The following is a 21,268-nucleotide window of genomic DNA, read 5'->3' as shown; positions in this document are numbered from 1 at the left end:
TAATAATTTGGGAGGAAATGTGGCTAAAAATAATGAAAAATCGTGTTAAAATTGTTTTTTGGGGGAAAAAAGAGGAAAAAGTAGGGAATCAATTTGGAAAAATTAGTAAGAAGGAAAAAAAATGGTGAAAGCAAGAAAAAAATGTGAAAAATAATATGAAAAAAAAGATGGAGCAAACATTGGGCAAGAAATTGAAAAAATTGAGGGGAAAAAATGGGAAAAACTAATACTTTGTCAAGTCAATTCTTTAATGTTGTCCCTGGACTAACGGCATCAAAGCCTGTTCTTTTAAAAATAAAAATTGGTACCTGCTTATCAGTACCTGCTTATCACACATATCAGTAGAACCTAAACTTTTTTTCCCGATACCAGACTGGTATCGTGGCCATAATCATGTCCAGACAACGCTGGCATTTGTAGAAAACGGTGCTTTACTTTGAGCTAAAATTGGCAGGTCCGGCCCTCAGTCTTTTTACAATGAATAAAATTGGCCCTCCGCCAAGCAAACTTGCCTACCCCTGGCATAATCATATCCTAAAACACCACACAAGCTGCAATACACATGAAATATAATGTATAACTCAATTTGCTTCAGTTAGAAATGTTTTACACCCTAAGAAAAAATAGGGAGTAAATGCTAATAAATGTACGGACGATAAATATCGAGCCCAAAAATGCATTGTTTTTTTGTTATTAATTGAACGATAAGTTGATGTAGTAATCCTCGTGTAGCTGCACTGGAGTGAATGAAAATGTGTGTGAACGTGGCTAAACAAATAAACACCCTTCCACCTTCACTACAGTGTTTTACCGATCTACTGTACATCACCGCTAACATCACAGAGACGCACTACCTTTGATATATCGGGTCGGCCCACGACTTTGCGCCGACACTCCCCATCCTTGGACACTTGTGCTTAGTGTGTAGGTTTTATGGCAAAAAAGCTGTGACCTTGCAAAGTCATCCGAGCGCCGAGGCCTTTGATGGACGTTTTTTTTACTTTTTTTTTACGCCAAAGGTGTCAGGGTTCAGCACTCGCTCAAACAAGACCATCATGATTATTAATGTTCAAACACTGGGAAAGGCTGTGTGCTTTGAACTAATATCAGTGAGAGAACTTGAGATTTCAGCAGAGCACAGAGATGCTGCAGGCTGTGGGACATGACCCAAAATACTGGGAGATGCATTAATGATTCATCTAATGATAATTCTGTTTTTAACGCGAGGGACTTTCATTTTTTTTTCAAGTTTGTTTGTATCCACTGTTTGAGCGCACGCATTCAGGAAAATGCATTTAAACTGGATGATTTTTTTATGAATTCATGTGGTTGCCGTCCTCATTAGCTTTACCTTAGTCTTTGTGTTTTATAATCAGGGGGAGAAGGTTAGTCTGTTTGACAACTCACAAAAAGAACTCAATGACAGGAAAAACAACAACTTTATTCAATGGAAAAAGGTGTTGCTTTATATTGCAACTGACCTTGACTGAATAAAGTGCCCGTCTTATTAAAGGTTCCAAAGCATCAAAAGTATTAAATACGGACACGTCTACATCCCAAAACAGCATACCTGGCTTTTGCTGAGTCAAGTTTGCCGCTGCAAATTGGATTTTGTTTGTCGAGTAAGCATAACAAAAGCCTATGCAGATTTGACTAATGCTTAAACTGAGAGCACTGCTTCTATCAGTCGTCGGAAGCCCCAGCGGAGTGACTGTGTGTGATTGACATTCTTTTTTTTTCTACTCGATCTCCGGCGGAAACGTTGGGATTGATCTGACTTGTGTTTCTCTCTCTCCCGCAGTTTAACTTTGTGGGCAAACTCCTGGGGCCACGCGGGAACTCGTTAAAGAGACTACAGGAGGACACCCTCACCAAGATGTCAATTCTCGGCAAAGGATCCATGAGAGACAAGGAAAAGGTAAAAGTGCTGCTCTTCATTTTACACTCGGAGCTTTATTTTTTTTACTCGGTTCCTGGCGCACAATCAGTGTCGGAGATGTGCTGATTTATTGTAAGGAATTGCTCCGTGATTGAGTTGAGCAATTATACTCGCCTTTGTGTTCACGGGGCTGCGCCATTTCAGACAAATGTGTGTGATTGAAGTTTAAAGGAATAGGCCACCGTTTTTACACACTGAGATATGTTCTTACCTTAGCTTTCTGCTTTTTGTAAGACGTAATGCCAGGAGTAGTTTGGCATCCGCACAGTAAAGTGAAGATATTACTGCACGGATTTCGAACTACTCCTGGTATTATTACGCCTTATAATATAGTTCCCCCTTTTATCTGCTTAGAAAATCCACATTGTTTAATTTTGTGTAATTATACTTTGTAGTGTAACACTTCACGTAACCATATTTAAATAGGGAAAACGTGGAAGAGCTTGGTAGCTTCTATCTTGACCTGTTTTGGAGCTATAGAGGAGAGAGGGAGAGGCTAAATGCTAACGCCGTCTGCGCTGTGTTTACGTGACTGAAGGCACGGGTGAAGATCAGACAGGTCCTAAAGAACTCGTCAAAGCTAAGGTAAGAACATATCTCAGTATGTAAAAAGTAGGGCTGTCAACATTAATCTCGATTAATTAAATTAATCGCTACAACAACAAAAAATATATATTTTGTCCTTATATTCTATTTCATTAACCTAAAAGTTTGCAGTTTCTGTCCTAAAGGTTCAGCACAAAAGAAAATGTCTCTAAAAAGTGAGTTATCAATCCCGTTATCAGCTGTTGGGCTTCTCACATAAATATGAAACTGTGGATTTGGTCAATGAAATGTGATATCAGTATCACATGCTTTAAATGTAAGTGTTTTATGTTGGATAAAACATAAAAACATAAAAAATGAATATAATTATTAGAAAAAAATTAACTCACTTAATCACGATTAATCGCATTTCACAAGTGCGATTAATCGCGATTAAAAAAATTAATCTATTGACAGCCTTAGTAAGAACGGTGGCCTATTTCTTCAAGATCAAGATTCGGGGTCCACATTTTGTACATTGTGCTACAAATACACAAAAAATGTTCCTATCTGCCCTAGAAACAACACACATTATCCATTGTATTGCATTTCACTTTTCCCCCTGGACTGACATTCAACGCTGTGCCATGGCAACTCCAAAAAACAAATTTCAAAAACGGCTAATGGAAATATCACAGCCCCTCTATGTCGCTGCTCACCATTTCAACACCTTCCTTTTGAAAACTGAAATGCACCAGATCAAATGCAGACCAGACTGTCTGCATTCCTGAGTATGTTTTCTCAGAGCGTCCATTCACAGAGCTCTCGGTCGTGAACAGTCATACAAATCTGTAAAAATGAAAATAATCTCTTGCCGATTCTTGGTAAAGAATGCATTTTCTATAAACGATGTTGTGAGGGTGTCATTCGTTTCTTTAAATTCATGAAAACTGGAACACATAAAGATCCAAAAGTATTCTTAAACAGGACTTTTAACGAAGCTGATTGCGTGCGGATATAAAGGGCTCTAAGTGCGCCTCTTTAGCGGGACGATTGATTGCCGATGGTTCTGGTAAAAATCGACCGGTCCGTGTCTGGCCTCGCGCGGTGTTTGTCAGCCGAGATTTGTGAGACGCCGGTGATTCTCGCCATCATACGGCACATTCTTTTTGATTACGGGGATCAATAGCGTTTGATGGCAGCGTCGTGTGGAGGAGCGATCGGCAGAGAAGTGAGAGACGTGTCACGCTCAAGTGCCGACTCCGACAGCGCTCACAGCAGATTTATGACTGACACTCCACAGACCTGGATGCACCGCACGGCAAGGAATCCATATGTTTCTCTCCTCGAGTGTCAGAGTTTTTTTTTTTCCTCCTGATATTGGTATGTGTACTAGGAGTTTGATTTCACCGTAGCTAAGGTTTTCAAAAACGCTGTCATCTGCATTGGGTCATTTGAACTTGAAGGTATTTCCCATCTCAGCGAGGTAAACAACGAGGTCGAACAAAGGGCAGATCTTAGAGCGCATAAAACAATGTCCAGACATGGGGAGGAACAGAGCTGAGGACGCTTCGTGAATGAGAATCAAAACAGGCCTCGCGAGGTTGTGTACAGTTCTACACAACCTCGTCCAGAACAATGGTGCTTCAGTATCAGCTCCATCAGTACGTATTGTCATCGTGTTCTTTGGGAGGACGCTTTACTCAGCTTGCTTGACGATATGCAAAATTGGAATATCGAGTGTTTCATAAATTGTAGGATCCGACCCGCCATGCATGAAGAGAGCAGGCGAAAGTTGAAGACAAAATATTTAACGCACACTGTAGCTTGTTAAAGAAATGTATTTAGTGAGTTTCAATACTACAAGTTTTTTTTGACTATATTCTTATCTTTATTTGCAAAAATCACAATGTTTCTGCTGCAACTACAGAACAGTAGGCTACGCAGTGCTACCGATTCATTACAGCCACGAAGTCTTACCTGTGCTAGCTAGGGCTGTAGGAGACCTGCAGGAGACCTGAATGCCCTAGCTAGCACAGGTAAGACTTCGTGGCTGCAACTAGCAATTATTTTGGTACAATTAATCGATTAATCGTTTGGCTGTGAATGAAAATTGTCTTTTTTCTTTATTTTTAATCACATAAAGCTAAAGTGGAGCCACTTGAGTTGATGGAGTAAACTTAAAATGAGTGTTTTTAGAGACTGTTGACTGATTTCTAATTGGTTGAGACACAGTCAGATATTTATGAAATTGTCAATGTACAAAACACTACATACACTCATTTGAAAAACAAATTGGGTTTCCATCAAAAAAAAAAAAAAAAGAAATGGTCATGTCATTTTGGCAAGTCTGTGTTTACTAGAAAACGATGAATCGATTACTAAAATAGCTGTTAACTATTTCAATAATCAATTCGTTGTCTCAGCCCTAGTGCCAGCCATCGCTCCCTCTACAATACATTTTCACATCACAGGTTGAGGCAATAATCCGAAATCGTGAAGAGAAAGCCGGTGTTATGTAACCGATTAGTAAAAAAGCTCCTAGACCAGGGGTAGGCAACATCAGCCCTGGTATAAAACCTCTGGCCCTTAAGATGATTTTCAGAAATGTTATGACAAAATTCAGTGCTCAAATACCTGGTAAAGTACTTGTACTAGTAAAATGCTGAAAATACTGTCAAATCCTTTCAAATTCCTTGGCCATTTAGTCCCGCTCCGGCATTTGTGGAAAGTGGTGCTTTACTTTGGGCTATGAGTCAGATATGGCCCTTGGTACTGTATTTTGACGACGAAGAATATCGGCCCTCCTCCAATAAACTTGCCTACACCTGCCCTATAGACGAAGCAGCGGTTCAGCGAGCCTCCTCTCTCGCCTTCTCTGCTTTGACTTGAGCGAGTACAACCGCTCAGGTGCATTGAGTTGCCTTGTGTACGAAATGCACGGTATAAATAAACATGCCTTGCCTGTGCACTTTCCGGCCTGTGTCCGAGTCTCGTTTCTCTGCTTCTGAATCCTCATTTGGCGATGATACGCTTTAATCTCACAGATAAATGCTGCGTGTGCATTAAGATGGCTTCCTTCTGTGATGCAGTGTGCGTTCGTGTGAGGAGCTATCGTTGCTGCACGAACTTCAAGGCGTATTGAAACGGGGGCAGAAGCTCAATAAATGAAATAAAGCGAGCGCCATTTGTTGTTTTCCTGTGAGCCTCGTTTAGTTCTGTGTTTGATCACAGTTGTGCGGGGTCAAAAGGCCTCACAGCGACAGGTGCCCGTCTGCTCCGCCCGCTATCCTCACTGCAGCTGAGAGCGGAGGAGAGGGGGTCACACACAAACTGTTTCATAGACTATACAGTTATTTAAAAAAAAATACATTTTCTTATTTCGCCGTAGCCTCTTTGGTTAAAACTGATGTAAAATGCAAAGGAATGAGGAACTGCAAAGTGCTGTTTGCAAAGGCCATCCATCCATCCATCCATCCATCCATCCATCCATCCATCCATCCATCCATCCATCCATCCATCCATCCATCCATCCATCCATCCATCCATCCATCCACTTTCTTCCACTTTTCCATTGCCTGGTCATGGGACGCAGCCGTTGGAGCTGCCCACATCCCATTGCATCAGCCCCCTATGGCTCCTCCTGCAGGTCCATGGACGGCCTCATGGTTCTAACTGGGCCTGTTGGTCTCTCATAAGGGTCTTCTGAACCACTCTTTGTCTGACCCGTCACCTAGGACCTGTTTGCCATGGGACACCCTACCAGGGGCACGAAGCCCCTGACAACATAGCTCCCAGGATCATTCGGGCGCTCAAACCCCTCCACCACGTTAAGGTGGGGGTTCCAGGAGGGACTGTTTGCAAAGCACAAAGTTAATTTATAACATATATATATAACATAGGTATATTGTGTTCAAAGCACCACACTTTTATTACTTGAATAAATACTAATAATCACTACAGTAATTTGATTCATGTTTGGATCAGTAATGACAAATATCTTTATGTGCAGCTGAATCAGTACAATAGGTCAGGCCCATCTAGTCAAAAGGCCAGCAAGACCTTCTTTGCAAGTTTGCACGCATGTCTTTGAACGATCACAAAGATATCGATATCGAGATATTTTTCGTCAATATTGCCCACCCCTACTCTCAATATCACTATCAATCCAAACAAACGGAGGAGCTTGAAGTAGATTTGGGGAAAACATCTTGTAAGAGGAGCGGACTTAAAAGGATGAACACTACTTGAACAATCCAAAAGAAATCCTATCAAAGGCTTCACTCTATTAAACAACTGAAAAATTGGACTGTCTCTGGTGAAAAGATGTTCAACTTTTGTTGTATTGCTGTGGAAAGCATCCAAACTTGGGATAACTGCCTGGAGCGGAGCCTAATTACAGGGGGAAAAGGATGTGGAATAGGATCGATAAGAAAGGTTCTGAACTGAAATCGAATTGAATGACGGAGCAGCATAACAACATGGTTAAACGTTCCAAGAGTCCGGCTGGCATAACATAAGCCCTTTTGGTTATTCCCTCTCTCTCTAAGACTGTCCAGATCGGCCTGTCCTGTCAGCAGCGGATGATGTAAAGTCCTGCTCGAGCGCGGCCCCTTCTCGTTAGCGCCGTGATTAACTCATCCATTTTCCACTCGGGGACTTGGACTCCCTCTTTAATTTCACTCATAGACAAAACACATTTCCGTGAGTGGGGTTTGGAGACGAATATAACACCTTACCGTCTGCGGGACCTGCCGCGTGCCCGTTCATGTTCCCTCTCGCAGAATTAGATACTTCATTATCATACAGCTCATTAACAGTCTGCTAAAATATGGACGCCAAGCCACAGGGAAATGTTTGGCAGATGGGGTAACTTTTTTTCTTATCTCTCTCTGAGTCTATCATGGTCTTTTGACTGTCTCAATAAGGATACATCAAGTTATCAAGGCTGCAGATTTTCTGTGGAGTGGATCTGACTCAAAAATTGATAGAGTGTGAGGCGTATAGCTGCCAGTGGAAATGGAGTATGTGCAGAAGGGAATAAAAAAGGAAGGCTGCCAGCGAAAGGCGTGTATATACCATACAGGCCAGATTACAAACTAGCAAAATAGTATTGCCTTGGAGAAGTATTCAGTATTCAAGTAAGAGCTGTTGTTCTGGTCAGAGTCCTGATGAATTAAATTTGTTATGCAGTAGCTAAGGAGCGAAAATTTGGGTGTAGTTCATTTTTAAACCACAATTCTTTTTTTTTTTTTTTGGAATAGATTTTTTTTTGTGTGCCTCATTTGTATTTAACCCTGCAAGCCCCTTATCTTTGAGGCTAGAGTTGTTATAATTAAAAGCCCTGAACCCAATTTGACCCAGAGGAAGTTTAAATGGGTTTGTTGTGGTTCTAACTTTTCCAAACACATTCCTAACATCTCGGTTCTTCGCTGGGACGAGTTTATAAATAAGCGCATTTCACAACTTTGGGGGAGCAAAACTGAACTGTCACATAATGCTAACGACAGCAACTGGCCCGTAAACAGTGCTAATTCTGGATTCGCGAGATCTAAAAATGGATTTCACTATACTGTGCCAAAAGAAAATGATAAGTGATAAATGGATGGCATTGTCGTAAAGATTTATTTAACCATAAACCAGTTTTGTTCAATGGGTTCTTGTGGAACATAAGCAAATGGCGGATTGTTAAGCTATGCAGTGTAATTCCAGTTAACACCACGCATTACTTCAGCGTGAACGTGTGAAATCCTTGTCTTCTCGGCAGTATTTATGCTAACATTTTCCCCCAATAACTGGAATTAAATACAAGCATTTATTTTATTACAGAGGTTATTGTTGAATAATTCTCAGGGATATTTCAGGATTTTTGACATAAGAGCAGTTCATGCAGTCCTTAAATTTGAAGAGTTTAGTGGTGCTAGGCTAGTGCTAGGCTAGCACATGTCTATGGTAACTAGTAGCCTGCATTAAACACCTCTTCAAAATCATGGGGCAGTCCTCCAAACGTTGCCATATCTGAGTTGTAGAAAGCTCCTTTGTGAACTGAGCTGTTAGCAAACATTTCCATTGACTAACATTAGTCACACGTTAGCTGCTGAGTTACTGCTGGTAAATACATCTAACTCACTGTGGTGTCCAAGTGCTTTAATGTGAACAATAAATTCTCCATTAGTTTACAATTGCTGCTATTCCCATAATGCTTAGTGATATGACATCACATTCCCGAACTCTATATCTCTCCAGAAATCAGCAACACTCTGGATAAGTAGGAAATGAGGCCCTAAGTAAAAAATCCTGAAATATCCCTTTAAAATATGAACAAACGTGACCTGACTGTACCTTTACTGGGAGCGGGGACATCTCCAGCTCGTCTCCATGGTGATGTTGACAAAAGTATGAGATTGAAGTAGATTTTCTGTGTCTAGCTGGTCATTAGGAGTTTTGTATTGCTGGCAAGTTTGCAAGACGATCCAAAATGTCATGCAGTGTGCCTTTAACCTCTTTCACTACGCTTTTAGATTTGGGTAATGCCAAACTCGGTTAAGAGGTAAAAGAACCCATCCAGGCAAACGGCTTTAACCGTCCAAGAACAGGATGCAGAGTTTTAGCCAGTTTTTCAAATGTCCACTGTCATTTGAAAATGTATCTTTATTGAACGTTTTCCTCTCAGTGTTTAAAGCTAAATAAGCCTTGAGCCCCACGTTTAGCCTTCAGTTTGATTTGTATCAGACTTGCAGGGAGTATATTTCTGCATTGCGCACTAAAAGGAATGTGGACTCTTCTTTCATTTACCTGTAATAGAGATATGTGAGTGCTCTATAAGCTTCGTCTCCAGGAGCTCTCTGGTCCGCTGCATTGTGACTCTCTGTATCCAGGGTGAACGGCTTTGGCTAAGCTGATTTACAGAAAAAAAATGTAAACCAGGGCAAGATGCTGCCAATCGATAGGAGGAACAGACAGCTGTAATCTGCCGCCGAGGGCTGCTGAGCGGCTATAGACTGCACTGGATCACCAGCAGCTCTTATCAGGGTCGAAGAAAGCCCCCTCCCGCGACAACAGCGAATAAAATCATCCACACACAGGCAGATTGGTTTTTATAGAGGAGATAATGTAAAAGAGGAAATTGGAAAACAAAAAGTGTGATACCGTACGTACAAAATAAAACGGTAAGGAAGAATATGATTGTGTTGGAATAAGTTTGTTAGGTTTATGAAAACAAATAGCAATTGTTCTAATAATGCACAGATAAGAATGCACTCTCTCATCCATTTTCAAGATGCAGTTCAGGACAAGTATAGGGCTAAGAAACACATCTTGGGTGATATAAGGTGATCGTAGAAGTCATACTTTATCTTTAGTTCTTACTTTACCGTGGCAGGAAAATGCACTGGATTCTACATGTTCCTCCCGTGTCAAATAAAAATTAAATGTTCGGTGAAAATGTTGCTATTTTCTCTCACAGTACGGCTGTGTAAACAAAGAGTCAGACATTTTTCAGCCAAAATAAAACCATAAATTCGACATGTTCAACAAGGAAAGAGGCTTTATCACTGCTTTTCTACTTTTAGATCGTCTAATAGTTTTAACAGAGTCAGAGCTTATGCCACAGCTGTGCGTTTGGGAATCGAGTAAAAAAATATATGTATATTGGCTTAAGTTTTGTCTATCAACAAACTCAGCCTGTGCAACCCACTCCTGTTTTGGAATAGCGACGACAAAATAATGATTGTTTTTCATCCCTTTTCTTTGCAAATGCGAGAAGGCAAACATGAAAGAGGAGCAGGCAGCCCGCTAGCAGCAGCCGCTCCGTCGGTGGAGGTGCTATGCACGGCCCTCCGCTCGCGAAACAACACAGATTTATGGATGGCATTATCATATCATTAACATACCACCGGCAGCCTTAAAAGAAGGTTATTTATAATTAGGTGACATCAGAGACGCCCTGAGTTGGGTTTTTCTTTTTTAAAAGGGAAGTCTATGCTTTTGTAGGACCCATAAGACTTTATTTTTTGTTGCTTGTTGTTAAAAATGGAGAAACTGGGACATCCGACCTGTTGTTTTCGCTGCTCTGCGTGCATTGACGGGATTCGTGGTCCTTTAATGGGAGCCGAATCTTTGGGATCCTTTCGTTTCAAAGGAGAAATGTTTTGTGCTGGAATTAATATAATTTGCTGTTTTTCTTTTGAAATGCATTCATACATGATGGCCAAACTTTTCGAGACCAACAAAGCAATCGTGCACTCACAGGTAGATTTATCAATGTTACTTTTTGGGTGTGTTTATCTGACCTGTGAATGTCCTTGGAACTGACCTCTTTACCTGCCTTAGGACAAGGGATGTAGTTTAGCTATTATGCTAATTCATTCTGGTGCATTTACATTGAGGCTTTCTGCTGACGTGCACTGTCCGAATTCAAATAAATAAATTGAGTGCATGTCTGCGGTGTATTTTGAGCGATCATAAGCACAGAAGTAGCACCAACGCTAAAACAGTTAGCCCGGTGTTGGCTAATTTTGTGAGCACACCCTGAAGGATATGAAACAAGAAAGAAGAACGAAGAAAGAAGAAAGAAGTAAGAAGAAAGAACAAAGAACAAAGAATTAAAAACAAGTAAGAAGTAGAAAGAAGAAAGAAGTAGAAAGAAGAAGGAGGGATAAAGAAGAAAGGAGGAAGGAAGAAGAAAGAAGTAGAAAGAAGAAAGAAGTAGAAAGAAGGAGGAGGGAGAAAGAAGACAGGAAGAAGAAAGGAGGAAGGAAGAAGGAACGAGAAAGAAGGAAGGAAGAAGTAAGAAGAAGTAAGAAGTAAGAAGTAGAAAAAAGCAAGAAGTAGAAAGAGGAAGAAAGGAAGAAGAAAGAAGAAGGAGGGAGACAGGAGGAAGGAGAAAGAAGAAAGAAGTAAGAAGTAGAAAGAAGGAGGGAGAAAGAATAAGAAAGAAAGGAGGATGGAAGAATGACGAAGGAGGGAGAAGGAAGGAAGGAGAAAGAAGGAGGGAGAAAGAAGAAAGGAGGAAGGAAGAAGAAAGAGAAAGGAGGAAGAAGGAGGAAGGAAGGAAGGAGAAAGAAGAAGGAGGGAGAAAGAAGGAGGGAGAAGAAAGAAGTAGAAAGAAGTAAGAAGTAGAAAGAAGGAGGAGGGAGAAAGAAGAAAGGAGAAAGGAAGAAGAAAGAGACAGAAGGAGGAAGGAAGGAGAAAGAAGGAAGGTGGAAGAAGAAAGAAGAAGAACTTTATTTATATAGCGCCTTTCACAGACAGTCACAAAGCGCTTTACATGAGACAATGATATACATTCACTCCGTACTCGGTGGTGTTTCCCCTGGGGGAGACTGAAAGACTGTAAAAAAAACTCATATTACCAGCCCAAAGTTGAAGATGTGTCCGAGCCGTTCCAGGACCCCGGAGGAGACTTTATATTTTTTTGCTGCTCGTTGTTGATGGAAAGGAGAAAGTAGGACATCCAACCTGTTGTTTTCTCTGCTCGATATGTCGGGAGATACCGCGGCGTCCTAATTCCCGCCATCAATAACAATCCTGGCCCGCTTCTGTCGGGCCGCCGCGGCCTCTGCAGCCCCTCTCGATGTTTACCGCACTGTAGTCTAAACGAAGCGGCGCGGCGGAGAGAGAGAGCGAGAGGGGGGAATGACTTAGTGCTGCTCCATTTTCCGACACTTAGCCAAACATGAGCGCGTTCAGGTAGCCAAGGCAGTCACCTCGAACGACCTGTTTAGAGCGCAAATGTTTATCCTGAACTTGGGCTGAATCGGTTCCAGGGTGTTTGGGGCCATTTTATTGTTAGAAACGAGCAACGTGTGAAGAATATTTGAACAGATCCTCCCGAAATGTGGCCATTACTTTGATTTACTAGAGAAGTGTAAAGGAGCTATAAACTGACCTTTTCAGGTTACGTATAACACATTTGGACCCTGTTTCAACAGTATTTTATGCTTTCTTAATGTATCCGACAGTGCTCCAACATTCACAATAGGCTTATCTCCTTACTACGTACTTTCACCATGAATCTGGCTCTAAAGCGATAGAAAAATCACTTGGCAGATGTTCCTAATTAATGGATGGGACATTTCCATAGGAGACAAAGTTTGACAGCGATGGTTCTATCACTGCACACAGAACACTTGGGTGCAGGTTTCCGTATAGGGAAGCGTTAGCATTTGGCACAAACAACAAAAAACCGATGCATCCATTTAGCTTCATTTAGCTTGCATTACAGTGTTGCTGATGGCTTAATGGCGTATAATTTTCAGTTTGGCACAGGCCCTTTTAGATCAGTTTGTGTATCTCTCCACCTAAAGTGGGTTTCACAAGTACTGCTCGCCAATACTAAAATGATCACAAAGTAAACCCGCAATATAAACAACGTGTGGTTTTCATAATGCTAATACATGGTTCCGTTTTAATCCCTGAATACACGTTTTACTCTCTAAGAGCTATTCACAGTCACATCTCAGTTGGTGTTCCTTTGGTTGTGAGAAATGGCTATTGAGGAAAGTGTTTACCTCAAAGTTTTCTGTGCCTGCTGCGTCCTCCCTGCATTTATTTCCAATTGCGCTTACAAGTTCTTGTCGGGAAAAAAACATTGCTGTTTTTTTTTTTTTTTACTTGAAGGATTTTGAAAAACGGCGATTGACTTTGCAGCGCTCTTTACTTTCTTTAGATGTTCAGCGGAGCCGACATAGTTTACTTATGAATGGCACATCTGGGCATCAAGCTTGGAGGAGGCCACGGAGAGGCTGAACCTTAAACATTGATGGAACTGTGGGCTAAATATCGAGTTGGGAGTTTGCCACTAGAGTGATGCATGTTTACCGGGATGCCATAAGACTCCGCGAAACCTCTTTGCCGCCAGCAGATGGTTATTATGACAAAGAGCTTTTAATGATTCTGAATTTCCCCCCAGGGACAAGTTCAGAGTAAGGAGAATCTAAGCAGAGAACATAAATATGGCAGCTATACACTGCACAGTAATGCACCAAATCCCCATAAGGAACAGGGCGAATTAGAGAATTCAACCACCACTGGCATCACTTTTCAGGGTCCGCTTAAAGCCAGCACAGGTTTGGACAGTCGTCATTTGTTGGCAGAAGTGTTTTTTTTTTCTTTTGCGTCACTCCATATTATTCTCAAACGTCAGTGACTAAAATAGCTCCGCAACTGTCACACAGCGCTTTAATATTCATAACTTTTAAACATCTGTCAACTTGATGCTTGACGCATAACTGTTGAAATATCTTAACAATTCAGACTAAGCGACAGGGGATTCCAGTCCAATTTATAATCATCTCCTCCTCCAGAGACGGATCGCAACTGTCAATTTAGTCATCGACAACTTTCACTGGTAAACTATCGAATGCAAATGGCACATGATCGCACCATGGATGTTCAAAGTCGCCGAGCCGAGCAGGCGTCTTCATTCAAATTGAGTGGAATTAGAATAAATGAAATCCCTTTCGTCTGCTGTTTCAACCAACGGCGCCGTAACTCAATATTCCCCGGTTTTATAGGCTTTCAGAAAAGGCCGTTCACATTTAGATTGAGTTACAGCGGGCGAGTCATGACAGCAAACGTATCCAGCAGATATGATGATGAAGCGCTGCTCGGCGGCACGTTTTGTTTGGCCGCCAGGCTGCGGCGAGAGGACGGCGGTAATCAGTCACATATGACAGCCTTTTCCGGATACAAACTGACTACAGACGTATCAGTATTGTTTGTCTACTCTCAACTCCTCAATATATAGAACTCTCAACTGCAGTATATATGTTTTAGAGAAGGGGCAGCTCACTTGTGTTTATTCACTTCATGTAGGAGGACAGTGCATTATTTTTGAATGTATGGTTTGTATGAGATTTATTTTTTCATTGATTCAAATATTGGCAGTTGGCATTATAGCAAAAATAATGCATGAAAATAATCTGTGTCTCTCGGTAGTCTGTAACAAAACTGGGTAAAAAAGTAATTAAATAAATTGGGAACTTGACTTTGTGTGGTTTAACCAACTCTATGACATGAGCATCAACGGTGTGCTGCCGAAAATCCATATTTGTTTGATGGATGTGTGTGTCTACTTTGCTTTTATAAATGAACTTATTGAATGTGTTTCTACTATTTTCCAGACTATAAGTTTCTCCGGAGTATAAGTCGCACCGGCCTTGGCAACTACCTAGGCCAGGAGCTGTAACTGCACCGTTGACAAGCCTCTCCCGGCATCACGTTGTTTAAGCTCTCATTTGTGAACTTGTTCCTCTAGCTGTGGCCACCTAGCTTTTAGCTCGCGATTAGCTTTTTTTGTTTTCTTCATGCAGTAAGAGTAACCTCCGCTTTTCGCCCAGTCCCTCACAAGTTTCTCGCTCACTACAAACTTTCTTTCTGCTGCTCGATTACCGTTTTTTTTTTCCTCAGTGGTACAGGTGTAGCAGATACTGGCCTTCTTGCAGCTGTCAGTGTGAAAAAAACAAACATTTAAAATTATGTATTTTGATATATAAGTCGCACCTGAGTATAAGTCACACCCCCAGTCAAACTCGGAAAAATAAAGTGCGACTTATATACGGTAGGTACAAATTATAAAAACGTAAGCAGTACTGTACTTTACCTACTCTAAACTGACCAAGTTTGGATAAGATTGCACCTCCTGAAAAAAACATGTTTTGTCTGTACCAAAACAAACATGGCAGACACAGAGGACTATGGAACAGAGCCTGTGTCTATCCTGCACCACACAAGTTAAAACCACATCGCAGAGTCCAAGGCCACTGGCCACATCTGGACCGTCGTAAAATCTGAGTGTAAAAATGAAAGGAAGCAAAGTGCTGTGGACCTGTTAACATCTCGGTCTGTTTACATTAGACAGAATGTGTGGCTGGGAAGCTGCAAATGAATTGCCCCTTGGAGAGAAATAAAGTCTTCTGAATCTGAATCAGAAGTTGTTTTTTTTTTTACAATCTCCTATTGCATGAATGTGGATGTTTATGGTCATTTTATTGCACACGGCGCTGAAAACCTTCAAAATAGACTGTAACCAAGATATTTCTGCAGGATGTGGCTTTATGTCAAGTAACTGTATTGTGTGCTTATCACGGTTAGGACTATTTTTAAAAGTTGCCAACAGCAGCAGAATGGAAGTGTAGTACTACTAGTGTGTGGTTGTTTGTCTCCTCTGTGCTTCTCACATATTCGGCTGCAGTATCTACTGTCTGCTGTCAGCCTGTTTCAAATGATTTATTCATATGTCATGGGGCGGGTTTGTCATTGAGAAGTGGCCAATGTGCACTTTTAAATATTATAAAAGCCCATATCATATTCTCATTAAGTCCACTCCCATTTATGCAGGTTTGATCGTCCGAATTGGCGATGAGTGTTTTTGTGTGAGAGGGGTCTTTTCCCTCTCAAAAATGAAATGTGCTCTGAAAAGTAGTATTTTGTTTCATTTACAAGTCTGTGATACCATCTATGTCACAAAAACGAAAAAGATCCCATAATTAACCATGCCTGCCCTGTCTCTTTCAGGAAGAGGAACTACGGCAAAGCGGAGAGGCCAAATACCAGCATCTAAACCAAGACCTGCACGTCCTCATTGAAGTGTTCGCCCCACCAGCTGAGGCCTACGCCAGAATGGGTCACGCCCTGGAGGAGATCAAGAAATTCCTAATACCAGTATGTTCTTATTCTTATCTCTCTCCTGTCCAACAAGTTCAACTAGAAGCTTAAAACAAGTTATTTAGCCTTTTTTGTGCATTAATTCTTGGTTTCACATAGTTTTTTTTTTATCGTTTGCATTGTTATATTATGACAACAAATCACATCTTAAATGGGTGCAGTAACAAGTCACTCTCTATGACAGTGAATGTTTTTGTTTTTGCGTGAAATGAGATATACATAGCGCACAGGAGGGAGCATCTCTACATGGGCCAAACCCCCAGCACTCTTTCTCCATTTATAATGCATGACCTGCCCTGTGCTCACAGCTATGATCATTTACATCTCATGATTAATTACTGCATAAGCGAACGCTGCTCTCACTGCGACTGTAAGACACATATTGATCGAACAACATTGATGGGCTGTGTAATTTTTGGTTTTCATGGTGTTTGTGGCATTTGTCCATGTTATCAAACAAGGCCACTACGTTATTGAAGGTAATTTGTGTTTTTGATTGCAATGTTTGGTCTGGTTGATTTATTTATTTAGTTACATTTTTTGTGGGGGGCCCTTAAGGATAAATGCTTCCCCCTGTATTCTTTCCCACGTATCTTTCTTAATCTTTCCATTTTTATAACCGAGATGGCTTCTCGAGGGTACAAATCCCTCTTCCATACAACGGCCACATGCTGAAACATTCATGGAACTTAAATGTATTTTTGCGACAAATAATTTGGTATGCATTATGGTCAGGGCTGGGCTGGCAGAGAAAATTGGCTGGGGACTTTTGGGTCAAGACGGGCCCTCTAAAAAACCAGTCATATTCAATGCAATAGCCGAGGCCATTTGCAATACAATGAGCTGTTGAACTAAAACAGTATAAGCTACAAAACCGAGGACAATAACTGCAAGTTGTTCCTGCCGAATTTAAGCTAAAACCTCACAGCACTCACGACTTTAATCTTGTTGTTTACAGCTTGCTGGAACATTTGTAAATTTACTAAAGGAGGTTCCTCTCGCGAGTGCGACACAATAAACTTCACAAAACCAACCAAATAATCTGTGGATTAAGGTAATGAAATAGTAAAACTCACCACGGAGTTAGAGAGGTGTGGAGTGAAAATAAAGTCCCATAGGCATAAACATTGTAAATCCTTTCAATGGAAGCTAGAAGCTATTTCCAAACTGAGCGCACTGAGACGAGGGGCAGGGGGGCGAGTCACCTGACAACTCCCAACATGCACTTCTTTGCATACATTTGTCTGAAATGTATAAAACTATGAGTCTGAGGTTCTGTGGGTCCTGGAGAGTGTTACAATAAACTATTTTCACTTATACAGGCAATTAGGATGTGGGGCATGAGTAATGTTATATGTGAGAGGCCTATTGCTCATATAGGCTACGAGATTATCTGGGAACCATAACTCAAGAAAGCGCAAAACGGAGGGGTATTAAAGGCATCAGATACCTTTGGTGGACGAGTTGTGTAATTGCATCCAAATAAGGATATGTACGTCAATAGAACTTGCGGTATAATGTGGGCCAGTGTAGTGTGGTGCAATATGGGCCTGATCTCTCATCTGGTCTGACCGGCCCATAAGTACGGCAGCCCATCGGAAAAAACCCCGGTGCACCCGATGGCCAGTCCAACCCTGATTATCGTCTAATTTCCTTTATCTTTTTATCAATATCTGTTTTAGATTTTTTTAAATGAATGATTTTAGGTCAAGGATTATTTAGTCACAGCAAAAAACAACAACAACAATGTGTTCTTGTCTAAAAAATGGTGATGCTCTTTTTTGAAAATAACGTGCCAACACTTCATTTTCATTATGTGCTGTATATTCATTTAGTTTCTAAGTCACAAGGAAATTGCAAACAGCGTCTTGAGGATTTTATCAGTGGCATATCTGAATGTCCCGCGACCAAAGGAGGGGGAGCAGCAGTCGCGCCACTACTGTAAAGTACATTAATTAGATATTCCCGGGGCTGTGGGCCTGCAGATAAAGTCTGTAATTGAATCCACTGTAATTGAAAGCCGCTCCATCGCTGCCTGTTACGCGTGTTTCCCTGTGTGCGCCAACAGGACTACAACGATGAGATCAGACAAGCCCAGCTGCAGGAGCTCACGTACCTGAACGGGGGCTCGGAAGACGCCAAGGTGCCATCGGTACGGGGCAAGTCGGTCGCGCGTGGAAGAGGCACACCTGTTTCGGGCCCCCCCAGGTAACCTCCCTCTCACCCTTTTCTCTCTCGCCGTCACCCCTGCCATATGTGCGTCATTGTGTATAGTGCACTTCCCATCAACAAGGCGCGGCGTATTATTTACAGTTAACCAGCTAATGGGCTGCTGGCTTTTTCAGGAAATGGATGAGCGCCGGATTGTGTTGCGTTTCGCTGAGTTAATGGTGTGATTTAGCATTGCGGGACAGGGAGCAGTGCCTTTTTTTCTGGTCCCCGAGAGCGTGAATGAGCCCCGGTGTCGCCTTTTAAATGACAACAAAGGAGCACAACACAAACTTAAAGGCACAGCTTTCAGTGATGTGTAGTCTGTGCTGCACTCAAAGGATCTAGTCAAGTACTTACTGCTTTTGAATATGTTTTTTATACAGGGTGTTGGGGTAGTGATGGCACAGCTGATAGGGTGCACAACAACCTGAAGGATGGCGGTCCAATTCCCTCTAATGCAGGGGTGCCCAAACTTTTTGTTTCCAAAATGAAAAAGTGCCTGTGGGTCGCGGGCCAAACACAGCGATGTCAAGTGTGAAACACATTTAACTGCATATAGTAAGAGTTACTTTACTTTCTTTTTTGGTATACATTTGCATTTAATTCTATCTGTGTAAATAACATGCTACATTAAAACAAACATTAACTATGGCAAAAGTCAAGTTTTAGTAGAAGAAATCAATCATTGTAGCAATATAGTGCAAAATGTAAACAACAACACCGCCTGTATCTGCAGTACCTACAGTGACTTTACCTCATTCATTTGTTAGCTCAAAGAAAATGTGATATTAGATCATTTTGAAAGTGTCAGTTCAGCATAAATTATTTTATTTATTTATTTATTTTTAGTCATAAAAAGGCAAAATGCGCAAATTATATAGAAATTTCATCTCTTTTTTTCTGTCCCAAAATGGTCCATAATCCAACTTTAACATTGTTTTATACTGAGAGAACAACAGGGACTTACATAGTGAATATAGTACTGTGGCTTCTCTGTGGTTCTTTGGGGTTCTCCAACCAGTGAAATATGTCGGCCTACATACTGTATATAGTATAAGCTCTGAACAAGAAACTTTTTACTATTGTCTATTTGTGGTATTCCTGCTGGATAATGCTCAAAGTGCTCCTCACTTTCAGCCCAAAGTAGATTGTCAAAGCCGCCTCCAACTAAAAAAGAATTTATTCTAATATTGTGCTCCATTTTAGACTGATACGTTTTGCCAGTCTTATTTGCAGTCCCGACTTTTTTTTGGAAACAAAACATAAATAATTCAGCCTCGCTGCGAATTGTTGACAGACTAATATAATAATATCTAACATTATTTTCCCCAAAGAAAATGAAATCAAACTTAAAACAATACAGCGGCCCTACGTCCTCGATGGCAGTTATTTCTCCAAGCTTCCAATAAACTGGCAGCCGAGTATTTCTTCTGAAAGCACAAAATGAACTCTGTATTTCTAACTTTCTGCACCTGAGCGCTAATAAAAAAGGATAAGCCAAAAGCACAGATGATTGGCACAAACCCCCAAAACAAAAAAGCTGCAATCATTTAAAGTTACACTGTGCATGGGCGCTTATTTACTCAAGTTTATTTACCCATACTGGGAAAAAGAAGTGTGTGGTTTTCTCTCCACGGGGCAGTGAGTAAAAAGAAATTTTAACAAGAAAGCATATTAGTGACAGTATGTTTGCTTTTGTTTGTGTGGAACACTGCTGGGATTCCAGCCAATCATCTTGTGTCTGCTCCTGGTTTTTAAATCAAAATGGTTTTATTGGTAACAAATGTAGTCAACTTGAGAACTGTACTACTTTTGAATACATGGAAAGCAGAACTGAATTATCCATCTATCCATCCATCCATCCATTTTCTTCCACTTGTCCGTTGCCGGGCCGTGGGGGCAGCCGTTGGAGCTGCCCAAATCACATGGCACCAGCCCCTATGGCTCCTCCTGCAGGTGGTGGGTCCACAGGAGGACGGCCTCATGATTAACCGGGCCTGTTGGTCTCTCATAAGGGGCTTCTGAGCCGCTCTTTGTCTGACCCGTCACCTAGGACCTGTTTGCCATGGGAGACCCTACCAGGGACACGAAGCCCCCGACAACAGAGCCCCCAGGATCATGCGGGTGCTCAAACCCCTCCACCACGTTAAGGTGGCGGTTCCAGGAGGGGAGAACTGAATTAATGATTTAAAACTGCAAATGTTATAGTGATAAGATGTATACCCTGCAGAGAATAAAATGTACTGTCTTAACTGGGAATATAACACCCTGATATCAGACCATTTCAAATAGTGAATGAGTTGATGAAGTAAATGCTCTGCTGATTCAACCCATACCTGACCACAAAATAACTCCCACACAGTCTCTTGCTTTCAATTGTCATATTTATATTGAAGTTGGAAAAAGCTTTTTTGTGCTTGAAAACTAAAACAGCCTGCCAGTCAGCGCATAGGCGTGCCAAAGATTTTTGTAGATCTGCTATTCCCCACCTACGCACCTGTTGCAAAGAACAGATGTGCAACGTATTATTTCCACAACTTTAACAACAAACTATTCAATGACACTGCATGGACGTTTGGAAAGATTATGCAGATTTCAGCCTGTTGATATGTTGATTGTAGGCAGAGGTTATTTTCTTGTTGCTAAAAAGCTGCCAACAAATGGTTACACAAAAAGGCAGGTTCTTATACACTAAAATGCATACAGTACGTTTAAACAGGACATTACTGTGCACAGTTTTCCCTTTTTTCTTTGTCAGGGATTTCATGAAGAAGTTCTTGGGAATAGAACGTCACTTGTTATGGGTGGGAGACTTTTCTCTGACTCTTCAGAATACAATTTTAGCGCCTGTTGTATTATTTTTATTACAAATTTAAGCTAAAATTCACACTTTACTCCACATTTGAACCGAGGCTAATATGAACC

At 41.3% G+C, this 21,268-nt stretch overlaps 1 protein-coding gene across 3 annotated transcripts in view; it reads left to right on the top strand.

The window, feature by feature from the left end:
- The window catches only part of khdrbs3 (KH domain containing, RNA binding, signal transduction associated 3), a 157,846-nt gene that overhangs the window by 84,623 nt on the left and 51,955 nt on the right, over positions 1–21,268 (top strand). For all 3 annotated transcript variants that reach the window (XR_013793604.1, XM_079571315.1, XM_079571314.1), the window contains exons 3-5: positions 1,802–1,918; positions 15,983–16,129; positions 18,201–18,340. Coding sequence is in view for 2 of the 3 variants with exons in the window: in XM_079571315.1 (XP_079427441.1) it covers positions 1,802–1,918; positions 15,983–16,129; positions 18,201–18,340 (404 nt within the window). In the remaining variant the exon portion in view is untranslated. The remainder of the gene's footprint in view (positions 1–1,801; positions 1,919–15,982; positions 16,130–18,200; positions 18,341–21,268) is intronic.

This window comes from Gobius niger (assembly GCF_951799975.1).
Source record: "Gobius niger genome assembly, chromosome: 14".
Classification (NCBI taxonomy): Eukaryota; Metazoa; Chordata; class Actinopteri; order Gobiiformes; family Gobiidae; genus Gobius; species Gobius niger.
Note: the sequence above shows the minus strand (reverse complement) of the source record. Positions and strands in the feature narration are given on the sequence as shown.